Below are 22,746 nucleotides of genomic sequence, written 5' to 3' on the forward strand. Positions count from 1 at the left end.
TAAGGAAAATGGTTACTAAGAATGAGGTGCAAGAAGATCTTCCATACCAAAGAGTGGAAAAGCCCGGTGTCAACTATTTACAACAGCCCACAGACCTAGAAGTCCTGATCAACAGGTGAAGTCTGAAGAGCTCAGACACTGCCTAGGACGAAAGTAAAGTCCTGCTCTGCTCCCCCATACCTCACACTCAACTGCAAATTCTCACCATTCATCCACCACATCTCAGAAGCTTATCAAGACCTCCCTGACCAAATTCAACTTAGAAGCCTTAAGGAAAGTAGCAGTGGGGAGTACTTCTGCAGATCCGTGAACTGGCTCAGCTTAGTAACGGGTCCAGTGAGAGGCACCTGATTCAAGACAGAGAGTGGAAGTGGGCACCCAGAAGCAAACAAGGGAGGCAATCCCAGCCCTCCTTTTCTGCCACATTAAACTGTTACAACTGACTCCTGGTCACTTTCCACCTACAAATACAATAACCAAGAAATTTAATGGTAAAAGCTCTAAAGAAGAAATGAATTCGTAACACTGGTTTGGGGTTTTTTGGTGGTTTTAGTTTGGGTTTTGGTTTTTTTTTTGTCTTCTTCTTTTTTTTTTGGGGGGGGGGCATCTTCTTTTTCTTTGGTTTTTGGTTTTTTGGGGGGTTTTTGTTTTGTTGGGGGTTTTTTTGGGGGGGCAGCGGTCCTCCAAAATGTGCAGGGGTTATATGTGTTGGCAACAATCCCTTCAACTAGTATATGAACACACTGCAGGGCACAGAGAAAATGGGGTTTAAAAAAGGTCTTACCATGTTAAAGTAATGCTTTGTTTTCATGCCTTTGGTAATGTCCCATATAAAGATGTTGCCATCGTGACCTGCAGACAGCATTATCCTGGAATCAAAAGGATGGGTCTCCAAGACAAATACTTCATCCGTGTGCCCCTAGAATTCAAAATTCCACATCACATTCAAACAAGAGGACATAAATCCCCATCAATAGGGTATTTCCAGTAGTGCTTTAAGTACTATACTATCCTCTCCTCCCTCATACTCAACTTTTGGAAAATTAAACCCCTGTAAGCTGCCTCCAAAAACATATGGACTTTTACAAATTCCACAGTGTATCTATCTGGACTGCTAGCTGTGGCTCATCAGTAGGGCAAAACTCCAGGCAGCCAGAAACACTTAATCATTCTAAATTTAGTAATTTTCTAGATTCAAGCAAGAACTCTAGAAATACGGAGCTTTTGCCAAAGAACAGTGAACTATTCAATGGGTAAGTGTGTTACTGCACAAAAACTTCTATATATGCCACAGGAGAGGCAAGTTCAACACAGCAGCTAGAGAAAGGATTGTTCAAATGCAGAAGGAAGCAGCTAGTTTTAGTTTAAAAATAAAACATCCAAGAAACGCTATGCTTGCTTTATCATTCATATAGAACTTTTAAGACAAATCAGATCTAAATATGAACTCAGGATGCACATGTCATTGTCATTCTAGGAAGACCATATACATCAAAAAGCAAGTAAAATTACATACCACCAAGTCATGAAGCAATTGTCCTGTACTGGAATTCCAAACTTTGAGTAGATGATTATTCACAGCCGTAACAACATAGTTATCATTTTGGTTCCAAGCTATCATGGTTACTTTAGGCTTCATAAATTTGTCTTCTTCTGAACACGGGTCGCTATTTTAAAACAAGTTGAACTGGCATGAGATTTTTAATCAGCCCATCTCAAACTCAAAACACAGAAAAATAACCTCTTTTCCCATGTTAATAACCAGACAAAGGAAAGGAAGAGAAGAATTAAATTTGTTTTGAAATTTTCGTCCATAAATTTCACTCTTTTTGGAGCTATCAACTATAAAGCAGATCTGGATTTCTAGGATATTTATTTCATAGGACATGATAACGTCTTTGCCATTACAGGTGCAAGGCAAAAAGGCTTTCCTTTTTCATGGAGTCTTATCTCTTCCACAATTAGAGTCCTAACATAGTTCCTTTAAAAACTTGGACCTTTTACAGTCAAGACCTTTCCAACTGTTTCAGAAGCTAACCTTCATGTTAACTAAGCATTTTTTTCAGATTCCCAACATTAAAATATTTGTAGTGAGTTTTTGGGAGCTACAGGAGTAGCTTCTGTGAGAAGCTGCTAGAAGCATCCCCTGTGTCTAAAGGAGCCAATACAAGCCAGCTCCAAGACAGACACAGCACTGGCCAAGGCCAAGGCCATCAGCGACAGCGGTAGCACTTCTGTAGTAACATATTTAAGAAGGGGAAAAACCCAAAATCATCTGCACAACACCTGAAGCAGAAGACAGGAGTGAGAATATGGGAGCACTGCAACTCTGCAGACACCAAGGTCAGTGAGGTAGGAGGGGCAGGCGGTGCTCCAGGCACCAGAGCAGAGATTCCCCTGCAGCCCGTGGTGAAGCCCATGGTAAGGCAGGCTGTCTCCCTGCAGCCCATGAAGGTCCACAGTGGAGCAGATATCCACCTGCAGCCCATGGAGAATCCCACCCTGGAGCAGGTGGATGCCCGAAGGAGGCTGTGACCCATGAGAAGCCTGTACTGAAGCAGGTTCACTGGCAGGACCTGTGACCCCATGGGGGACCCACTCTAGAGCAGTCCATTCCTGAACTGCACCCCATGGAAGGGACCCACACTGGAGCAGTTTGTGAAGAACTGCAGCCTGTGGGAAGGACCCATGTTGGAAGAGTTCATGAAGAACCGTCTCCAGTGGGAGGGACCCCACGTTGGAGCAGGGGAAGAGTGTGAGAAGGAAGGAGCAGCAGAGACAACGTGAGATGAACTGACCACGACCTCCCATTCTCCATCCCCCTGCGCAGCTCAGGAGGAGGATGTACAGAATTCAGGAGTAAAGTTAAGCCTGGAAAAAAGGTGTTTTAAGATTTAGTTTTTGTTTCTCATTATACTAGTCTGATTTCATTGGTAATAAAATAACCTAATTTCTCCACGTCAAATCATGACAGTAACTCCCAAGTGATCTCCCTGTCCTTATCTCCAGCCACGAACCTTTTGTTGTATTTTGTTTCCTCTGTCCAGTTGAAGAGAGGAGTGATAGAGCAGCTTTGGTGGGCATCTGGTGTTCAGCCAGGGTCAACCCACCACAATATTAAAGGTAATATTTTGTATTAACCTCAATGTATTTCCTCATTTCTGTCCCCATAATACATGTGTAGGATACTGTAACACACCCTTTCAGCATCTTAAGTCAACTGAAGGAACACGCTTTCTTTGAAGCATACCTTCACAGAGTATTATCTATATTCCACATCAACTAGTATCCTCTCTTACAAAGACTCTCATTATACACAACCACAATTGTACATATTAATCCAGAAAGATATCACAGTCAAATCTCAAATATTTCTATCTCCTCCTTTCTTAGTAAAACCACTTTTCCCTGCACCCTCCCCCCTCCCCCACCATGGGAACATCACAGGAATCACACCCTCTAATCAACTAGAAAACCCAAGGTTTGTTTTTCGTTTCCCCCACGCTCCCCTACTCTTATTTAATCACCTACAAATTCACTTCTGCTTAGTGTCTACAAAAGTAAGCTGAACATTCTGCACAATTGTAAAACATCCAGCCTTCAGGTTTATCCAGCACCATGTAATATCCTGATCTTATCTGCAATGACACTACTCAAACTGTGTGACATCAGCATATTTCATTAATACACTTTTAAAAGTACAAAAGAATCAATGAAAATAGTCAGCTAGATCAGCCCTTGATGAAACCCACCTATTACCAGTCATGACCTCTGGAAAGAGGTCATCTACAACCTTATTTTTACCAATCTAAAAAGGTTTCTCCTGTGACATGTCAGGTGTCTGAAATCCAGACAGAGAAGATCTATTGTACTTTCTGTTAACTTTTTCCCTTAATAAAGGAAACGTAATTAATTTGGCACAGTGTACCTTTGAAAGCTATAAAAATATTTATGTGTTTATTCAAGCACAAACTAAAATTTAGCAAGTTATTACATCACATTATTTCACCCAAAAAAACCCACACCACTTGATCATAACACTAAGGCTTGCTCTAGTTTGACTGCAAATAAGTGTGCTTGAGTTTTTCAAACTTTCTGACTTTACACAACAGACAAAAAAAAAAAAAAGATAACACTTCACTCACCCTGGTAATCGATCGGACATATCCAACAAAATACTCCTCCATTCTGCTTGCTCAAAACACCAGATACGAGCTGTTCCATCTCTACTGCCACTTATGAACCTTGAAGAAATTTTAAAAGATAGTTAATTCATCTTCAAAAGAACTTGCTTTACATCACCACAATTTAAAACATTACAATGAAAGACTGATAGAAGCAAAAGCTTCTATTTGCATGCAAGGGAATTCTTTACAGTTATCGGTCCATTAACCTTCTTTCCAGAAGCCGAGGAAAGAGTTTTTCTGAACTAAAAAAACTGAATAAAGTTGTCAAAACCCATAGGACAGAAAAGCAATTTCCAAAGTTGAACTCAATTCACAACTTCACCCTCAACTCCTTCTCAGCTGCAGTTTTTCATTACCATATTTTAAGTAATGCATTCTGAAACTGTAGAGTATCAGATAATGAAGTGGAGGCAAGAACAGATCAGCACAGCAAAACCTGAGCTGTTCCCACCACAACTCCAAAATAAAAGAGGAGACCACCAGTGGCTTACTTCAGGATACCAAGGTGTAAACCACAGCAGTTCAGGCTTCCATTTCATGAGCTGCTGAACAATGAATGCAGCAGAATGGAAATTTCTAAAGAGAGGAACTGAAACACTATAAGATATCCCAAAGATAATGTCCCTAGTCCATGAATCAAAACCCTGAGAAAGACAGTTGACATACCTCTCATAAAAGAAGTCTGGGTGCTAGGTATATCACAACTGTGCTCTAATTTGCTATGATTCATTTTAATAACTCATTCATTAGTTCAGAATTATTCATTTAATAATAATAAATCTTAAACACCTTCCACAGAAAGTTTCACCAAGCAAAACAGCAGAAGTTTTGCCCTTTTTTTTTTTTTTTTGTACTGCCTTGAAAAGTAATCCATGCAGGCAACTTGATGGACCAGTGCAACACGATGACCCCAAAACCAAGTATAATTGCAGAAAAACACTGAAAGGAAGACAACTACAACTTCCAAACTGAATACAGATTATCAGCATTCTTAGCCACAATTACCTGGCTTCCAAGAAAAAAAAAAAAAACAACAAACAATAAAAATACATCTGCAACTCGAAGTTGCAGCTTTAAGTCTACCCTGAAGGCTAAAATCCACACCTTCATTAGTGATAGGCCAATCAGAGATCAGTTTTGACTCCATTCTGTACTGGAAGTATGGATGAAGTTTTACAAATGGAATTTACACATGCTCCCCCCAGCCCCAAATCAGCTGTAAAATTCTGTTAAATCCATTTCCTTAAATAACAGTAGGCTAGAAAAAAAAAAATTAGAAGGATTAAAACTTATTTTAGACCACTTCCATTGCATTTTCCCATCTCCTACTTTGATCCAATTACCCTCCTGAAACCGAAAGGAAAGGAGTGGAAAAGCAGGTTTATAAAGCCAAAAATACACTGGGTATGTTAAAATACTCCAGGTAAATCAATATGCAGCCACTCCAAATACATTATCTAACAAAGATTAACAGAAAGCCAAAACAGACAGCTGAAACCTAACTATGTTCTCCTGGATTAGTCCACATTTCCCCTTTGAGTTCTTAGTAAACAGAACCTTCTTACTGGAAATCTCCAGGTGAGAACAATTATACATTCATAATTCCAAACTAACATATTGTTTGTTCACATTTGAGCATCTTTCAACATACCTATCACCACTGTTCGAAAACTGAATGCTGTCAACTTTGTCCTGTAAGAAAAAGTACCATTTGTTAGAAATTATGTTTTTAAATAGGAAATATGGTTTTGACAAATCCAAGCTTATTAAAATATGATGTAATCAGTAAAATATCATGTAATTTCTAATGGTTTTAACTGTAAGGTAGACCAAGTCCCAACGAATACTTAAAAAAAAAAATCACTAACCACTAATGCATTTATAATGCAAGTTTTTAAAAAATATCCCACTTAAACATGACTGATTGACAGATGAAATAGCTGTCCATTAATAACTTGGCAGCCAATTAACGCATAGTTGAATATATATTTCCAACATCCTAAGCTAACTACTATCAAGAGGAATCTGTTGTTCCCAGTCCTACTTACACATTCCTTAAAGAAATATAATTAATTATTCATTTTTATCATAATAAAACCTACATGGTAAGTAGACAGCACACTCAGATCAGTTTGCCTTCAAGAGCTGAAAGTCTCCTCTACACACAAAATAAACATTGATCAAGCCTTATCACTGTAACATAAAAGCCTAAAGTCAGACTCAGTATTGGAGAAAACATACTAAGGCAAATGAAATTAAGGTGATGAGTATTTTAAGAGCTGCCCTTGAAAGAGCTGTAAGGTTCAACTAAATCTGAATTCTCTACAGTAAAACCACAGATTCTTTGTGCATTAAGTGCTGAAAAAACCTGCACATGAACATAAGCCAACTTTCCCTTAGACTGCTAGGAAGACAGAGTCCATTTGACTAAGGCATACAAATTAAAAAATGAGAGTATTTTAATAAGTTATTTTCCTAACAGGTAACAGTTACACCAAGAATGCAAGTAAAGACAGACAGCACACATAACACAAAGCACATGGGAAAACAACACCAAACCAGCAAGCTGACTTATTACTTAGGAAGTATAAAGCAGCTTGCACAGCTACTGGAGACCCGAATAAAGTAAAGATGAACAGAAGTAAAATTCTGGAGACTCAATTCCATTTAAATATTAAAACCAAAAGGTGTCAAATGGTAAATAACATAAGTAATGAAATCTACATTCTCAGCCTATCTACTTCCTATATACAGCACAGAATATGTAGGCGGCTAGGCACACTTGCATCAGGGGGAAGCAACTGAACAAACCACACGCTTTAAAATTGAGAAATCTATGACAACCAGTTGGAAAAACAGAATTCTAAACACCATCTTGATACATTCCAACCTTTAAAATGGTCAAATCACATTGAGCTGACTGGCTGAAATTCTGCATAAGTTCTAAAAATATTCAATAAAAGAACATTGCCACAAGCCCACTAACAACATTCACATGTGATTTCAATACTGCTTGAAGTGACTAATTATTAGATTTAACAATCTTACTTACAGCATGACTTTCCAATTCAGCTATCTTCTCAGGTGTTTCAGAGCCAAAAAAATACATCCTGATGACATGGTCAGTACTGCCAGTTGCTAAAAACATACCACCTGTAGAAATCAGGCAATAATTAAGCTACTGTGGAAGAAATTAAAACAGATCACTAACATTTCTCAGATGCCTAGTCTAAAAAAATAATCTGAAGAGTGTCTTTTTAATGCTTTTCCACTGACATTCAGATGTGGAAGGAAAACTCCCTCTTGCTTCAGAATTCTCTCTGCCATAGTAAAAATAGTCATACTCAGTGTGACAAAGATTTTAAAATACCTAACTAGGGGAGTGCTCAAACATCTACAACTACCAATTGCGCACAGAAGCCTTTGATTACAGCTAGTCATCAGCAGAATTATCTAGATGACTCTTTCACTGTAGCATGTGTCTCATTTATGGCAGTGAATTACTTCAAAACTGGGTAGAAGTGCAAGTAAACCAGCTTAAGTACACAGGCATTTATCTGTGGTGGCAGCAATACTAAGATCTGCCCCTTGGCACCTCTAGTGCTACCAAAAAAACCTCCAAAAAACCTCCAAACAAACAAAACCTAAAAAAATCCCAAACCCAAACACAACCCAGGGCTATATCCTGGCAACCTTACTACACTTTGATTTGTATTGTATTTCTGAAATTCCCAAGTTCCTTCTAATGTTCATGCTGTCTGGTACCAGTAAACCTTTCCACAAGTCACCAACATGATTAGAATGAGAGAAGACTACAAGCCAGGAGTGAAGCATATTTATAGATACATTCATGGGATGTTAAGATAGAAGGGATTCTTTCTGACCATCCCTGCATACAATTAGCACAGAATCAGGGGCTTGACAATTGGCAGCAACCACTTGCACTGCTGTAGACTGCGGTATCTGTAAGAGTCAGTCTAAAGAGAACAATATTGTCTCAACATTGCCAACAGAGACCTGGAGATGGAATGTGGTCCTCATGGACACCAAGACACAAAGACCCTGGGAAAGAGAACTGCATGGTACGAGGAGTACTATGCCGCTCCCTGCAACCTGGAACTGAAAGGAACAACTACACCCTGGGAAGGAGAACTGCACGGTACGAGGAGTACTATGCCGTTCCCTGCCACCTGGGATTCAATAAGGCCGCATAACAGCTGTCCAGAAGATGGATCACAACTGTGGTCATAACAACAAACCAGAAAACAATACAAGAACACACCTCCTGGTCGGAAGCTACCTGCCACTGGAGCAAGATAACCTGGCTCGAGAGGGCGGAGACTGGCAGAAGTCCATGGACCAGAGAAGGAGCAAGGTGTGTTGCTTGGCATAAAAAGATGCCTTCTTAGCAACTGAACTTTGGAGATCTTCCCCACCAAGGATCACGACGATCGGAAGGACCGGCGGGATGCTGCCTGGACCTGGGACCATAGGGACGCCTTGGACCCGTGGTGGATCCTCTTTCCTTTTCTTTTTACTTTACCTTTTATTCACTTTCTGTCTTTCTACCTATCGCACACCGCTTTACGGGCAAACAATAAAATTGTGCTGTTTGATTGAAGCATAACCCCCTTGGTGTGGTCGCCTTGATTTTTGTGCTTTGAGATCATAGTCAACGAACCATCACGAGTCCACTGAGTGGACCATGACATTAACTTAGCGAATTAATTTTGCAAATTCCTGATATTATACTAAGGGATTAAACAAAAATAAAAATCCAGTAAAGATGGATAAAAAGTAAACAACTATCATGCAACTTTTACTTCTGTAAAATCACCAATGGCAATGGCAAAGGGAAAATAGTACCACTTAGTTCAACAGTCTTTCACCGTTAGCTAAGGCAAGCCACAGTATTTATGTCACAGGCTAACTATACACGTATATACAGCTACTTACTACACAGCTCCTGGCTTTGTGTATTTCAAAGCTGTCACAACCAGAGTACTACAATAACTCTGTAATAAATGAGGAAAGAAGAGACACCACATGCTAAACTCAATCTGTGCATGACTTACCCACACTGAATGAAGAACAAAGCATCTGAACCCCTGGCCTAGGTTTCTCCGTGAATTTCACTGGCCGATTGCTTAAAAAGGAAAGATGCTTGAAATGGGACATGCCATACAAAACTTGGCTTTTATCAGCATTTTAAAACATAAAGGTATGTTTCTTGAAACATCTACATTACAGGTAGTTCTTAAATACATACACTAACACCTGCAAATCTTGTGCAGGAGGATGAGCAATAAGGTTTTCTTTCCAAAATTACTGTACACACACAAATGATATTTGACACCCACACAGCTCATGACTTTTTCTGCAAGATGCTATTACCTAGCAAGGATAACATGACATGCCAAAGGATGTTTATTTTCTCTCATCCTTCTGTAAGTATGATTTACCCCCACCACAACATATCCACAAAGTACTGAACTCTTGCTCTCACATTACAAATTACCCACAGTAAATGAAATAAGGCCTATCAAAACACCATTACTACAGAATGCTGTGCAAAATCATAGAATTTTGCAGAAGTAAATAAAAGTTTTGCAACACTGTGCACATAGTGATTTAAGAGACTGGTTTCCTGTTCTGTAAGTCATGTACACGCTCTTCCAGTTGACATGGCCAGAATCTCACAGAAAGTAGCTACTAAGAGCTACATTAAGGAGAAATCCAGCACTGTGCCACTTAAAAGCACTATAGGTTTCTACCCATTATTCTACTGCTTTTCTGTTCCAATTTTTTCTGTTTATCAAAGGAAATATTGAGAAATTCTGTGTAAGAAAATTTCTCATGTTTGTATGACACACACTACAGAGATTCAACTCCTAAGAATGCTGCTTTGAGACCTACCAATGCTTAAACTAACTTAAGTCCATGCTTAACCTAATTTAAACAATGCTTACATCTGACACAGTCCTCTAAGTTGATTTCAGAAGGTGAATAATTAAGGATCCAGTTTAAACACTTTCCTCCTGTAACTTACAGCCCTAAAAGATTTTTCAGATGAAACTATACCTTTGATAGTTTTTGCGCAATTCTACTACCTTAAGATCACAAATTTGAATTAAAAAGCAAAATAATCTCGTGCTTTCTAACGTACTGATTTTTTTAAAAAAGAAGCTGCTCTATCGTAAAAAGGATTACTTTATACCAACTTCCATTATATGGCTCAATACTAGTACAGACTGATGATCCCAGATCTCTTCTTTCCAGTAATAATCTAAACTATTTTTTTCTGTACAAATAAACAGCAATCACATATAGAACATTTAAAAACTATCCTGAACATACTCTGCATGCAAATTCTGTAAGTGACATCCTAAAACTACAGGACTGTTTAAAACTCAATACAAACAAAAATCTTTATTATATTGTTCCAATATATTTATGTTTAGCAATTCTAGTTGTCTTATATTTGTACTTTTAGTGTAGTAAGAAGTTAATATATTTCCTGACTAATCTCTCAGAGCAACACAGTAACATAAATTTGTACAGGATATAGTCAGTCATGGTGCTTTAAAATAATTACATAATAGATTATTTCCACAACACTTTTATGATCACAAAAAAATCAGATTTTTTTAGCTAATTAAAATCATTTCACTTATTTTAATCAAGCATGGTATGGCATAGAGATAATTTGCAACCCATTTACATACTTGAATTTCATGGAATCTGCATCCCATTGCCAAAAGCAAACAGTTCCATCTGCACCAGTAGAGACCATGTATCGCATGGAGCCTTTCACCATTGGACTAAACTAAAGAGAAGAAAGGAATATCAGATCCACACAAAAAGATATTTAAAAAAACTAATGTAAAGCATTGATTTACTTCAGATTTTTCAACTAAAATGGCTAAAGCAGTTGTTTTAATGCTTATAAAATAACATTTATACTTCAGATTATGGTCGATGTTTCATCAATGAACTATATAAAAATCAATTTATTCACTGCTTTGGTTTTGAAGTCTTAACTAACCACAAGCATTCACTAAAAATTTTGTCAATGAATGAAGCAAACAGCAGAGCAGACTAAAAAAAAAAAAGTATGGAATTAAGTTTCACTAGACAGGCTTACTTTTTAAACTCTATATTTAAGCAAAGCATCAGTTATGAGATAGTCCAAGTATGTGTAACTTGGTATCACATACAAATTAATAGGAAGTCCTCACACGTATTTTTTAAGACATAGATTTACTACTATGCACAGAGCTATCCTTCAGAAAACTTTACAGAACACAAGTTACACAAGTTGATTAAATTGTTTATTAATTATTATTACTACCACCGTTGGAAACAGTCATATAAATTGTACATATTGCAATTACAGTATTACTAAAAATGCTTAAACAAAAAAAAATCCACCACAGAGTAGAAGGAACTCCATAAGTTAAGTGCTTTGCCAATAAAAAACAAAGAAACAAAACCAAATAAATGCAATGAATGCCAGAGAAGCTCTTCAAATAGTAAGATTATTCTTGGAGGCAGCATTTTTGACAAAACTGCAAAATTAATTTTTGTACTGAACTTCACAAGCTGGCAGGTGGCCACTACTTCACCCCTCAAAATAAGCCTGTTTGTCTCATTAGAAAACGCAGCAAATCTGGATAATGAGTTTATCTGTGAAATAAGGAATTACAAAGGCCAAAACAAGACTGAATTCAAAGGCCTACCAATAGCACACAGAAGTATCACAAAGTCTTCAAACTTAAATACACAACATACTACACTGAACATCTTCGCACTTTTGAAATAACTTATAGTTTTGAAATTAAGACATACCTGTATCACAGAAGCTCTAAGAATCACATACTGGATGAGAACACTCACCCACATAAACCAGTAACAGGCAACTGGAGGTCACTGTATTTCCCAGAAATTCCCTTTGGTTCCAACAGCTCAAGTATTACAGGTAGTGATTTTTTTTTAAGCAAAGAAGGATTCCTGGCATTATCTTCAGTTAAATACTCAGGAATTTCAGGAAAGCAAGGAACTTTTTTATTATTTAAGCAGGTTTCTCCTGTGGCTTTGACTAATTCTTGACATCAATATCTTAATGTTCACACTTTAATATTCCCCCGGGCAGTCACACAGAAATAGTTTCAGTCGGGTGAAAACCAGTGACAGGCACAGTGAAAGCTGTTTGATATTCACACGCAAGCCTTCATTGGAAATAGAACATCAGTTCCTTCCACTAGCACACAAAAAGCAAGATGTACACTTGCTATGTTACCTCCTAACCTAGTAACAGCAACAACAATACTTTTCTGCATCAAAAGAAAATGATGTTACTAACCTTCCTTTTCAAGAAGTTATAACATAAAAACAGAGGGCTCTGAGGTGTAGAGCATTCACATGACTGTTTCTCAGTTTCAATTAGCAACCAAGGAAACTGGTCCTTTCTTACCAACATGACAGCTAGCTACTCTTAGAGTGTCCCATCAATCTAGATTCTACTACTAAAGCAGGCAACTTCCTAACTCAGGTGCAACAGCATCTTCCCCCTCCCAAATTATTTCTTGTCTTCTACTATTTGATTAAAATACCTTCAAACTTTCCATAACATGCTGTCAAGTGAAATTTATAAGTTTCATGGACTGGCTGCTTCTTACAGTCTATCTGCATTATTAGTGCTTCAATATGTAGAAATACTTAAAAAAAAAACCTTACCTGTAATGAGGTAATGGACCCTGTATGTCCATGGAGGACTGCAACTGGTGCACAAGTTCTCAGACACCACACTCTGATCATTTTATCACAACTTCCAGCTGCAATCATAGTGTTTTCGTAATTGACAGCCATATCTGAAATCTCCGCTGAATGTCCTCGTAATGTGGCAAATAACCTGCCATTATGAGTTGACCAAATCTTTACCAAACAGTCATCTGAGCCCTAGAAAGAAATCATTTATTACACTCAGCAAGGATTTTCAAAGACATTCAGGGTAAAAGTTCTAGGTTTCTTCTGAAGAACCAAACTATATTTTCCCACAGATTGGTAAATTACACTTCTATTTAAAACTACATAAGCCATTTTAATCTGAAAGAAATAAAGTCATACAACCAACATTAAAAACCAAAAATGCTCATTTATGGTTCAGGATTAGTCCAATCACCACAGATCTATACCATATAATTAAAAAAGTCTGGAATAAGTTCGAGGGGATTCCTTACAGTAATGGCAAGGGCCAATGAAAGTACTGTTCTGTAAAAGCAATTTCTCCTATGCCTCTTCATCAAACTACCTTACTGAAAAAATCTTGTACAACAACATCAACACCCGAGCAGATATTAAGTACAACAACTTCTTACATGCTTCTACCCCTTAATTGTATCAAATTGTTCTACCTAGCACAGCTTAATCGGCTAACTTGAAACACTATTGCTATCCACCTCCAGAAGTTTTAGCATAACATGCATTTCAAAGTTCTTTTCCTAGCATCCATCTAGAACTATATTCAGATTCATTTCATCAACTCACAGTAAATATTCTATGTCCAGTCCTATCGAATGCAACACAATATACAGAAGAAAGATGGCCAAGAATCCGTCTGTGCATCTTGACATGCAGATACATACTTCCTGGAAATGAAGTACTGAACTTTGCATATCCAGTTAATTGTTTTGCTCGATGTACTTCCACTAGAATGCAAAGAAATCAAAGAGTGAACATATTAACGTTTAAAACAGGTCTATTCCAAAATATGACTTTATTTAACTTCCATTAATATATTACTTAAGGGCTTACTAGAAATGACTCAAATTTCATAAGATCAGGGGTATTTGCGAATTTTTCTATGTATAATATCAAGACAGTATTTTAAACTTGCTCCAATCAAAACTTCAGTCTCTAAATAAGTGCTAAATGTTGCATTTATTTTCCCACGGCTTTCTATTCCTTAAATCACACCTTAGAGAGTTCTTCTATCCAAAGGAGAATTATATGTATTTTCTGTAGGTTTACCTACTGAACACAAGAGCTTTATTAAAGAACAAGGTGTCATCTAGAGGCTACTGTCTCACTAGCGCTGTTAGCAGACCTTTGCACCCAATAAGTAACTCCAGTGAAGTCACATAAAGTTCTCCAGATAAGCCTCCAGATCCAGTTCTGAGGTGCAATTTTCAGGGTTGCAGCATGGCCAGTATCAAGATACACATCATATGCTCACAGGAGCAGTGTTAAGTGTTGGAAAGAGCTTACCAAGATTTGGTGGTGTGCCATAGTTCACAGGAATTTCAGGAGGTCTTCCTCTATGAAGAGCAGCAAATGCAGAGCCCTTCCAGACAGTGTTCCTGCAATCTTTAAAACCAATTGGTTGAAGTTTATGGCAAGTACATGTTAAAAATGCCAAGAGAGCTGTAGTTCCAAGACACAGTAAAAAATGTATCTATAAGTGGTCTCAAACACAGTATTGAAACAACTAAAGAGATAGGAACACCAAATGCCCCAAACTTTGCATGGACAGTGTAGCATCAGAGGAGAGAAAAATTCATTTAACAGAATAACAGAAGGATGGAAAAAACCCAACACAAACAACCATCAGACTTTGGAATTACTCCTAAATAGTGATGCCCCCGCAGTTCACATAGCACAAAACTAACTTTTCAAATGAAGTTTTCCTACTTTCCTACTCATTCTCAGTGCAAAGCCTTTAAGACTTTTAACGTTTTCATAAATACTTATTTATAAATATTACAATTATTAGTACGAAATTATTTAACTAGATGACCTTGAGAGGTCCCTTCCTACCTGACAATTCTCACACTGACAGTTACTTTCACACACACATGCTGAAATAATTGCAGCCCTGATTTTCAGGATAGAACAGTCACTGTTGTTCGATGTGCATCCTTGGAAGCAGTTAGAACAGATAGCTGAAAACACAACAGTATCCCATAGACCAGTCCCACAACACAGCATCCAGCCACGCAAAAGAACTTCATACAAACACAGGAACAACTCCCCTCCCGGAAACATTCAAAAGGTAAGAGTAAAGCTAAGTCACACCCTATCAAATACAGTATGGGCTTATGCATTGCCAACCATTTCCTATAAGTTACAGGCAAGTATTTTCTTCCTGTGTACGTACAGAATTCACAAGTACTAATTTTGATGCCATTTGCATTAATTAAAAAAAGCTTTCAGAAAACGTGTTACTGTCTCACATTTGCACTGAACAGGGTACAACAGCTACTGCTTTCAAAACCCAACAGGGGACAATATACTACTGGGAGTGTTGGGAGATGTTAGAGAAGTAGCACCTGCACCCTGATGATTCATCCTATTGCATTAACACAGAAAACTGGACATGTTCAGCAGCCTCAGCACTCAAGTGTAACAATAATTCTTGTGATGCAACTTAAAACCTTCTCTTCACAAAAATCAATATATAGTTATACCACTAATACACAGATTGCTGGTGTTTTGGTTGATTAAACACAGAACAGAAGAAGTGGGGGTCAATTTTGGTGAAAACTCACCACTTTTAAGTATTCCAAAAGCATTCAACATACATTTAAGAAAATTTATCATACCCATTTCAAGTAATAAATAAGCCATACCTTTTGCTGTACGTAACAACGACTGTCTCCCTGCACCGAGTAAAGAATTCACTCTTGAAATGCTGGGTGGTATCTCCTTATCCAGTATAGGGCCAATACGCTTGCAAATTTGCAACAAATGGTCTGGAGCCACATGTTTGTTGGACAGCACCTGACAGAAATTTAAGTTTTAAAAATACATACATACATACATATATATATATATATATATATATAGTACATCCAGAACAGATGAATCTAAAAGTGTCAATATGCATAGGTATATTAAACAATGTTTAAATATTTGTAAGTTCAACTTACAAAATAAAATAAATTCTATTAAGTTCTGATCTAGTAAATTCAGCCAGTACTTTCCAAGAATGGCAGAGCTGTAGTAAAAATAAGTTCAGTAACTTCCTGCACATCAATATTTTACCCTGAAAACCAGTAACATTCACTCATATGGCACCCATTTGTGCAGCACCTTACAATGAGCATCTTTTCCCAATTTACTCTATTTTTACTAAAAATAAAATTCAAACTCATATGAGAATTTTGCTGTAATCAAGCACAAGAATTTACACAGCTAGTACTTCAGTCACAGTTGTTCAGTAAACTGCAAACTAGTAGGTTTGAGTGCAACCTCTCCAGAAATAGTTTCCTTGAAGAACCAGTACTACATAGCATAAGACTGCCCTACCTTCTTAAACCAAAAGGATCAAAACAGTCATCCATCCATTCAGGACAGATCCCATACTATCCACATCTAACAATCTAAAAAAATACACCCACACACACTCAGATGTCTCAGGCAAGAACAGATGTGTGTGGGTTTTTATTTTTTTTTCCACACTCTTCTTTCTGGGAGTTCAATGAAAAAAAAAATTTAAAAAAAGACTTTATCCAACTATATGTCAATCACAATAATGCAGAAGTTAAACATGCAAAGCAGGGTTTACACAGACAAGTAGACCAAACCACCAGAATCATAAATTTAAGCTGTTGTGGAAGTCTGAATCAGCAGGCACAAACAGCTCCATGCTTACTCCAGTCTCTGATCTGGCCACGTAAAAACCAGTTAGACCCAGAAGCCACACTGCTACTTCAGCAGCCAGACTATTCCCAGCCAATGCATTCAGAAGAGGCAGAGGGCCACACCAACACAGGTATGTGGCTTCTTGCCCTTGTAGCTCAGAACACATGCAGAACTAGCTGGTGCTCATGATGCTGTTCCCCTAGCCTACTGACTATGCTTAGATGAGGGAAAGTCCTGACAAGGCTGATCTCGTCATCAGAACAGCCAGAATAAAAATACCACACGCTGTCACATAAGATCTGTTCAACAAAAAGTTGCCCAAACGCACACTGAGTATCGAGAACACACAATTTAAGCCACAGCCTAATACTTGTTTTGAAAATAAAAATCCAAGTAACATATAAAGCTTGTGGGGGTATAGGTGGTATTCCTGGCAGGGCAAGGAAGTAGTAATATCAGTAAAATAGTGAACATTACCACACAGCCAAATGTATCCAAGTAAATCAGTTCATCAGATGCTTAAGGTTGATTATAAGAAATACATTTGGTAGTCCGAAGATTATAAAATGTACGTTTTCATAATTTCTTTCTAAAGTTTTGCCTCTTGAACTGGTAAGGAGCAGTACCAGCCATGACACTCAGGACAGAAAGCCCAGTATACTTTACAAACAGCATTATAAACCAATTTGTTTGCATGCCATCATCAGGAAGTATATGTTGCAAACTCAATCCCCAACAGAAGCATGTATCCAAAACTTTGCAATTCATTTCCTTTTTAAGTAGTTTCACTCAGATTTTCGAAGGAATAGATACTTTAAAGTCTTGCTCCAATTCCATGATGAACAAAGAGGAAAATAAATAATTGTACCACATGACTGAATTTGTCTGTGGTCTCTGCAAATTCAGAGTGAAACCAGTAGGGCAACAACAGGTTCCCAACGCCCCTCCGCCACAAAAAACTAAAACCTTCAGAAGATTAATTTGGATATTCTGAAATAATATTACCCTGTGTAGAGATTTATTTTAAATTGTGTAGGGAAAATCAGGTAGAAGTAGCACATATTAAAGAATTCATCTGACAACTGTATATGCATAGTAAACAGTTTAAAAAAACTTAAGTCGGAAGAATTCATACATGACATCTCCCACCACCACCACTTTTTTGCCAGAACTAGGGTAAAAACACCAACACAACAAACCCAACTAACCAATAAAAAACCCTCAAACAATCCTTTTTAAACTTAATACTAATTTCATGATTGCTAAATTCAAGTCAGTGCTTGAAAGTATCCCTGTTTAGCAAGACTAGGCTTTTTAGTGACTTAAAACATTAATCTAAAACCTCGTTTGCTCAACTGACCACACCAACAAGCAGAAGAAATGGAATCCAGTTTATCATTTTAAGCAGCACTTAAATAATTAAGAAAATGTTTTAAACAGAATTTCATTCCTTCTCTATGCAAGTATGATTCTGAGACCTTCAAGCATTACACAAGAGGGACAAGGGAATTTAACTGCAATAATAGACAAAATGATGGCTATAGGAGAAGTTGATCAAATTAACCTAGAATGCCTGAATCCCTCAGAGGGGGGGGGAAAAGTGAGAACATCAGTTTAAAGAAAACACGATCAACTACAACAAAGCAGAATAAAACCACCAGGCCATCACTTCACAAGATCAACTGCCAAATATACTTTGCCATTTAAGAAGCAGTAAAATAAAACGGCAGGAGAAACACAGGTTTCCATTCGCGAACAGATACAAATTCAAACATTTAGAGCAAACAGCATCACCCCTAGAAGGCATGCTGTTGAGAGATCCCTCATATCTTTGCAACATTTACGAACAAAGCTACGACCAGTGAGTAGCCAGAGAAAAAGAGCATACTCCTAGGCACCAGAACTGCCAACCCTTGATTTCTGAACAGCGATTTCATTTCCTAATCGGTTGAAAGGGACTGATGAAGGAAGCCAACCAGAAAATAAATACCATCAAATCAAAACGCACTTAACAAACTTGCTCGCGGAACTCTGAAATGAAACCTTGCTTCAGATTGGCTCTTCCCTATATGTAGGCAGCGGCATGTAGCAATGCACAACGCCAAGCTCCACCTCTGCTATGTAAACAATATCCTCAATTTAAAACACCACTTGTGTTTTTGTTAGTCTAATGTAAAGAAATTAAAGGCCCTTTCCAAAATAACTCGAATACTTTAACAGCCAGAACGAAACTGGAAGGTAAAGCTTTGGGCCTACTTTTAAAGGTAAAGGGTCTAACATCAATGTCATCATTCTAATTGAAATGGTTATTTAAAAAAAAAAAAAAGTCTCACCAGTTCTTCGTAACTTCTACAATGCTCATTTCCTTGCCAATCCAACCTTTTAGGAAGCAACTAAATTGAGGTGGGGGGAAAAAAAAAAGAAAAGTGAGTGGTTAAAGGGGAAGGAGGGATAGATCACATCCAAACAATGTGTGCTGAGGGGAAGAAGTTGAGACAGTAGAGCGTTCTTCAAGAAGAAACTTGAATGACTTGTAAAGTAAGGGAAACTCTTGACTACAGCAAGAGAGACTATTTCATCAGAGCCCACACAGACCTGGTGCTGCTCCATCTCCTGCACCAGCACCTGCAGAGAAAAGGGGAAAAATAGAGTTACGGACGAACGAGCCTCCGGCTTCTCAAGCGGCGGCTGCCGCAGAAGGGCTGGGGAGGGGGAGGGGGACACCGGCTGTTCACACCTCCCCTTCATCCTCCGTGCGGCAGCGAAGGGCCGAGGGCTCTGTGCGCCCAGGTGAGTGTGCGGCGCCCCGGTACTCACCTTCAGCGCCCTCCGGCAGGGCCCGGTGGTCAGGAACCGAGCTATGAGGAAGTAGAGCTCTGCAAGAGACACAGGGAGATACGGGGGATGAGTCCGGGGCTGGCCGGGAGCCCCCGGGGGGACTGTAATTGATAATCACGGTCAGGAAGATGGCGGCAGGGAGCGGCGGCGGCACCGGCGGTAGCTCTCGCCCTGGCCCGCGGCCGCTGGCGCCCCGGCGGTGTTACCTGATTCAATGAGCGGCAGGGACACGCCGCCGCCGGAGTTGGAAGAGGCCGGGGGCTCGGCCATGGCGGGCCCGGCCCGGCGGCTGCCGGCCGCTCGCTCGCTCGGCGCAGTCGCTGCTGGCGGCGGCCGTGGCGGCCCGGGCAGGGATTAGGGCTCAGGCAGCGCCAGGCGCGGGCAGGGCCCGGCTCGGCATAGCCCTGTCAGCGCCACCCCTCCCCCACCGCCAACCGCCAGCCAACCGCCCCCCTCCCCTCTCCTCCGCGCGCGGGAGCGAGCCGCCCCCGCCCCCCGCCGGACGCCTCGCTCGCGCTCGCGCTCCGGCTCCCCTCCCCCCCGCGCTGCCGCTAGCGCAGTCTCGGCGGCGGCGCCGCCGCCATCTCCGCCGCCCCGCCGGCCACGGTGCCGCCGCTGCCACCTGCGCCGGGCACGTCCGGGGGAGGGCGGGGGGAAAAAGTAGTCCCCGTCCCGCGCTCCCGGGGACTGGCGCGAGGCAGGGCGGGGTGGGGGGAGGGTGCGCGTGTGGCCGCGGAAAACGTGCGGGGACGGCGGCGGGGCAGGCGGCGGGGAGAAAAGAAGGTGCCCGGTGGGAGAACGGCAGGCCCGGCCGCGGAAGGATTGCGCGAGTCTGGAGGCTGGTGACGCAGCCCCGGTGGGCGGGGCCGCGCCGAGGTGGGGCGGGGCCGCGCGGCGCGCTCGGGTGCGCGCGGAGCGGCCGTTGGGTGGCCGTTGAGGGCCGGGAGCGTGCGGGCCGCGCGTGCGGGCCCCACGGCTGCCGCCGGGCGCCCCCGGGGGCCTCGGGGCCGGGCCAGGCCGAGGCCTAGCGGGGACAAGCCGCGGCCCGCAGCGAGGCGCCGAGAGCGGGCGGTGACGGAGCCTTGGAGCTGGGCCGTGTGCCCGGCCCGTCGCCCTGCGCGCTCCCCGAGCCGCCGAGGGCCGGGAGCAGCCGTGCGCCTCCCGCGTCGGCGGAGCTCGGCAGCGCAGCTGCCACACGGCCGGGTAACCGCAGTTTGGCTCCCGTTCGCCGCTTGAGGTGGCTCGTCCAGCTCTGCTGCCGGGCCTCCCGTGCCGCCGCGGCTCCGCGGGTGCGGTGCTCGGGGGCACCTCGCAGCCCCGCACCTCGGCGTCGGGAGCGGCAGTCCCCAGCCCTCTCGAGGAAAGCGTCACTGCGTCGCCATCACCTTTCCGAAGCCAGCGCCCTTGCCCCACGATGACCCTCAGCAGACGGGTGCCAGCGCCACCTCCACCCCACCCGGCTCCGCGAGCCTGTTCGTGGGCCATTTCACTTTTCTTCTTACAGTTGTTCCTCACCTCTGTCCAGCATGAATTCCAATGTAAATTTAGCAATGGCTAGAACTCGTGCTGTATGTTAAATCTGAGCTGTTCCTTTCTTTTTCTGTTCCCCACCCATGGTGGCTTGGTATGCATTTTTAGAACCTTTGAAGTCTAACATTTTTACGTATCATTATAGAAGCATGCGTGCATTTTATTAGTCTCACTACCTCAGATGTGCTTTTCAGCTTCTGACAAAGAACTTCTGTACACCTGAGGTGCAGGGCCAACAGCAGCAGTTTCCCCAGACTGCTGCCTGTGTCCTGCCTTCAACACCTCCTGCTGAGTCAGTGCTCCTCTGTCACAATTCAGGTACAAGAAAAAAATACTGGTATCTTTTCCATTACAAACCTGACTTTAAAAAAGGAAGAACTAAAAAAAATCCATGGTTTTCTGCTTCCTGTATTGTTGCAAGCTTCAGCCACGCTCTGGAAGGCTACCTGTGTTCCTCTAGATTTCATTGACAAATCAGTATTAATTAGCCAAACTTGGATGCACTCCAGCATCCTGGCTGTGTTAGTGTTTTAAAGAGCTGTGATCCAGTTGACACTAGAACATGAATTCCCAAATGGTGCAGCATGAACATGTATGAAACAGTCTCCTCTTAACCAGAATGACTAGTAGCAGCATACAAACATGATTAACTTCAGAGAAGCATGTTTTTTTCTCTTCACGTTTTGAAACGGATAGTTCTCCATTACGTATGTTATTCTGTAGTGCTGTATGCACACCTGCATTACCTGTCACTCCATCCCTTAGCTGCACGCAGCAAATATATCTGGTTTTGTACAAGAATGCTTTTTCCTAAGCATGCTCATGGACATTCTTGTCAGACAAATGTAAACAGCTTCCACTAATTCTGTAGGCAGAATTAACACCTAGTACCGGTATGCACAATTCCTCACATTCCCTGTAGCCAAACTGTGTGTGGGGTATGTGTGTGTGTGTGTGTCTGTGTGTTATGGTTCTATGTTGGCATTTCACGTTATGCAGAGAAGGGCAATTGTATCTGTGTACTGCAGAATCAATTAAAATTCTTAGTTGATTCACCTACTTATTTGCTAGGCATGCTTCATATAATTAGGAAAGCCCATTTCACTCTGTATCGCATCAAGCAGGCCATGCTGCTCAAAACAGATCTAGGGATCCCGTGCTCTTGATGCAACTACCTATGTTGTTTCCATCTTCCAGCATGAAAATTCCTCTATCCCACAAGTGAAGCCATCACTGATTTATCTGTGCTGAGTCCTTTCACTTCCATAATAAAGTAAATAACACTGTCCCCTAGAGTTAGGGAGCAGTTACTGTAAATCAAAGAGTGGATAGCAAATGTTAGAGAGATGCTGAAAGTAATCAACAGGATCTCAACATCAGAAACTCATCACATGAAAAAGTGGGCATTCGGTAAAAGGAAGTAAGAGGTTATTTCAGGGTATTTACCTGCAAGTTTGAGTCATTTAACTGGTGTTTTTGACTTGCTAAAAACAGAAAGTAGAGAATGTCGTGTAGCTATGCCACGCTACTACTAAATTAAATCAACAAA

General features: G+C 40.8%; 1 protein-coding gene across 4 annotated transcripts in view; it reads right to left on the reverse strand.

Moving 5' to 3' along the window:
• The window catches only part of BRWD1 (bromodomain and WD repeat domain containing 1), a 64,293-nt gene extending 44,212 nt beyond the window's left edge, over positions 1–20,081 (reverse strand). For 2 of the 4 annotated variants that reach the window (XR_013926225.1, XM_080376608.1), the window contains exons 1-15: positions 19,874–20,081; positions 19,647–19,705; positions 19,425–19,454; positions 19,163–19,222; positions 15,815–15,965; positions 14,454–14,552; positions 13,734–13,894; positions 12,924–13,145; positions 10,913–11,013; positions 9,263–9,333; positions 7,240–7,340; positions 5,839–5,879; positions 4,146–4,244; positions 1,517–1,667; positions 785–919 (exon numbers count right to left, since the gene is read on the reverse strand). Coding sequence is in view for 3 of the 4 variants with exons in the window: in XM_080376608.1 (XP_080232734.1) it covers positions 785–919; positions 1,517–1,667; positions 4,146–4,244; positions 5,839–5,879; positions 7,240–7,340; positions 9,263–9,333; positions 10,913–11,013; positions 12,924–13,145; positions 13,734–13,894; positions 14,454–14,552; positions 15,815–15,965; positions 19,163–19,222; positions 19,425–19,454; positions 19,647–19,705; positions 19,874–19,937 (1,545 nt within the window). In the remaining variant the exon portion in view is untranslated. The remainder of the gene's footprint in view (positions 1–784; positions 920–1,516; positions 1,668–4,145; positions 4,245–5,838; positions 5,880–7,239; positions 7,341–9,262; positions 9,334–10,912; positions 11,014–12,923; positions 13,146–13,733; positions 13,895–14,453; positions 14,553–15,814; positions 15,966–19,162; positions 19,223–19,424; positions 19,455–19,646; positions 19,706–19,873) is intronic. The other 2 variants (XM_080376607.1, XM_080376606.1) reach the window with 1 other exon arrangement.
• Positions 20,082–22,746: the final 2,665 nt, after the last annotated feature.

Source organism: Falco punctatus, assembly GCF_963210335.1.
Source record: "Falco punctatus genome assembly, chromosome: 2".
In the NCBI taxonomy this organism is placed as follows: domain Eukaryota; kingdom Metazoa; phylum Chordata; class Aves; order Falconiformes; family Falconidae; genus Falco; species Falco punctatus.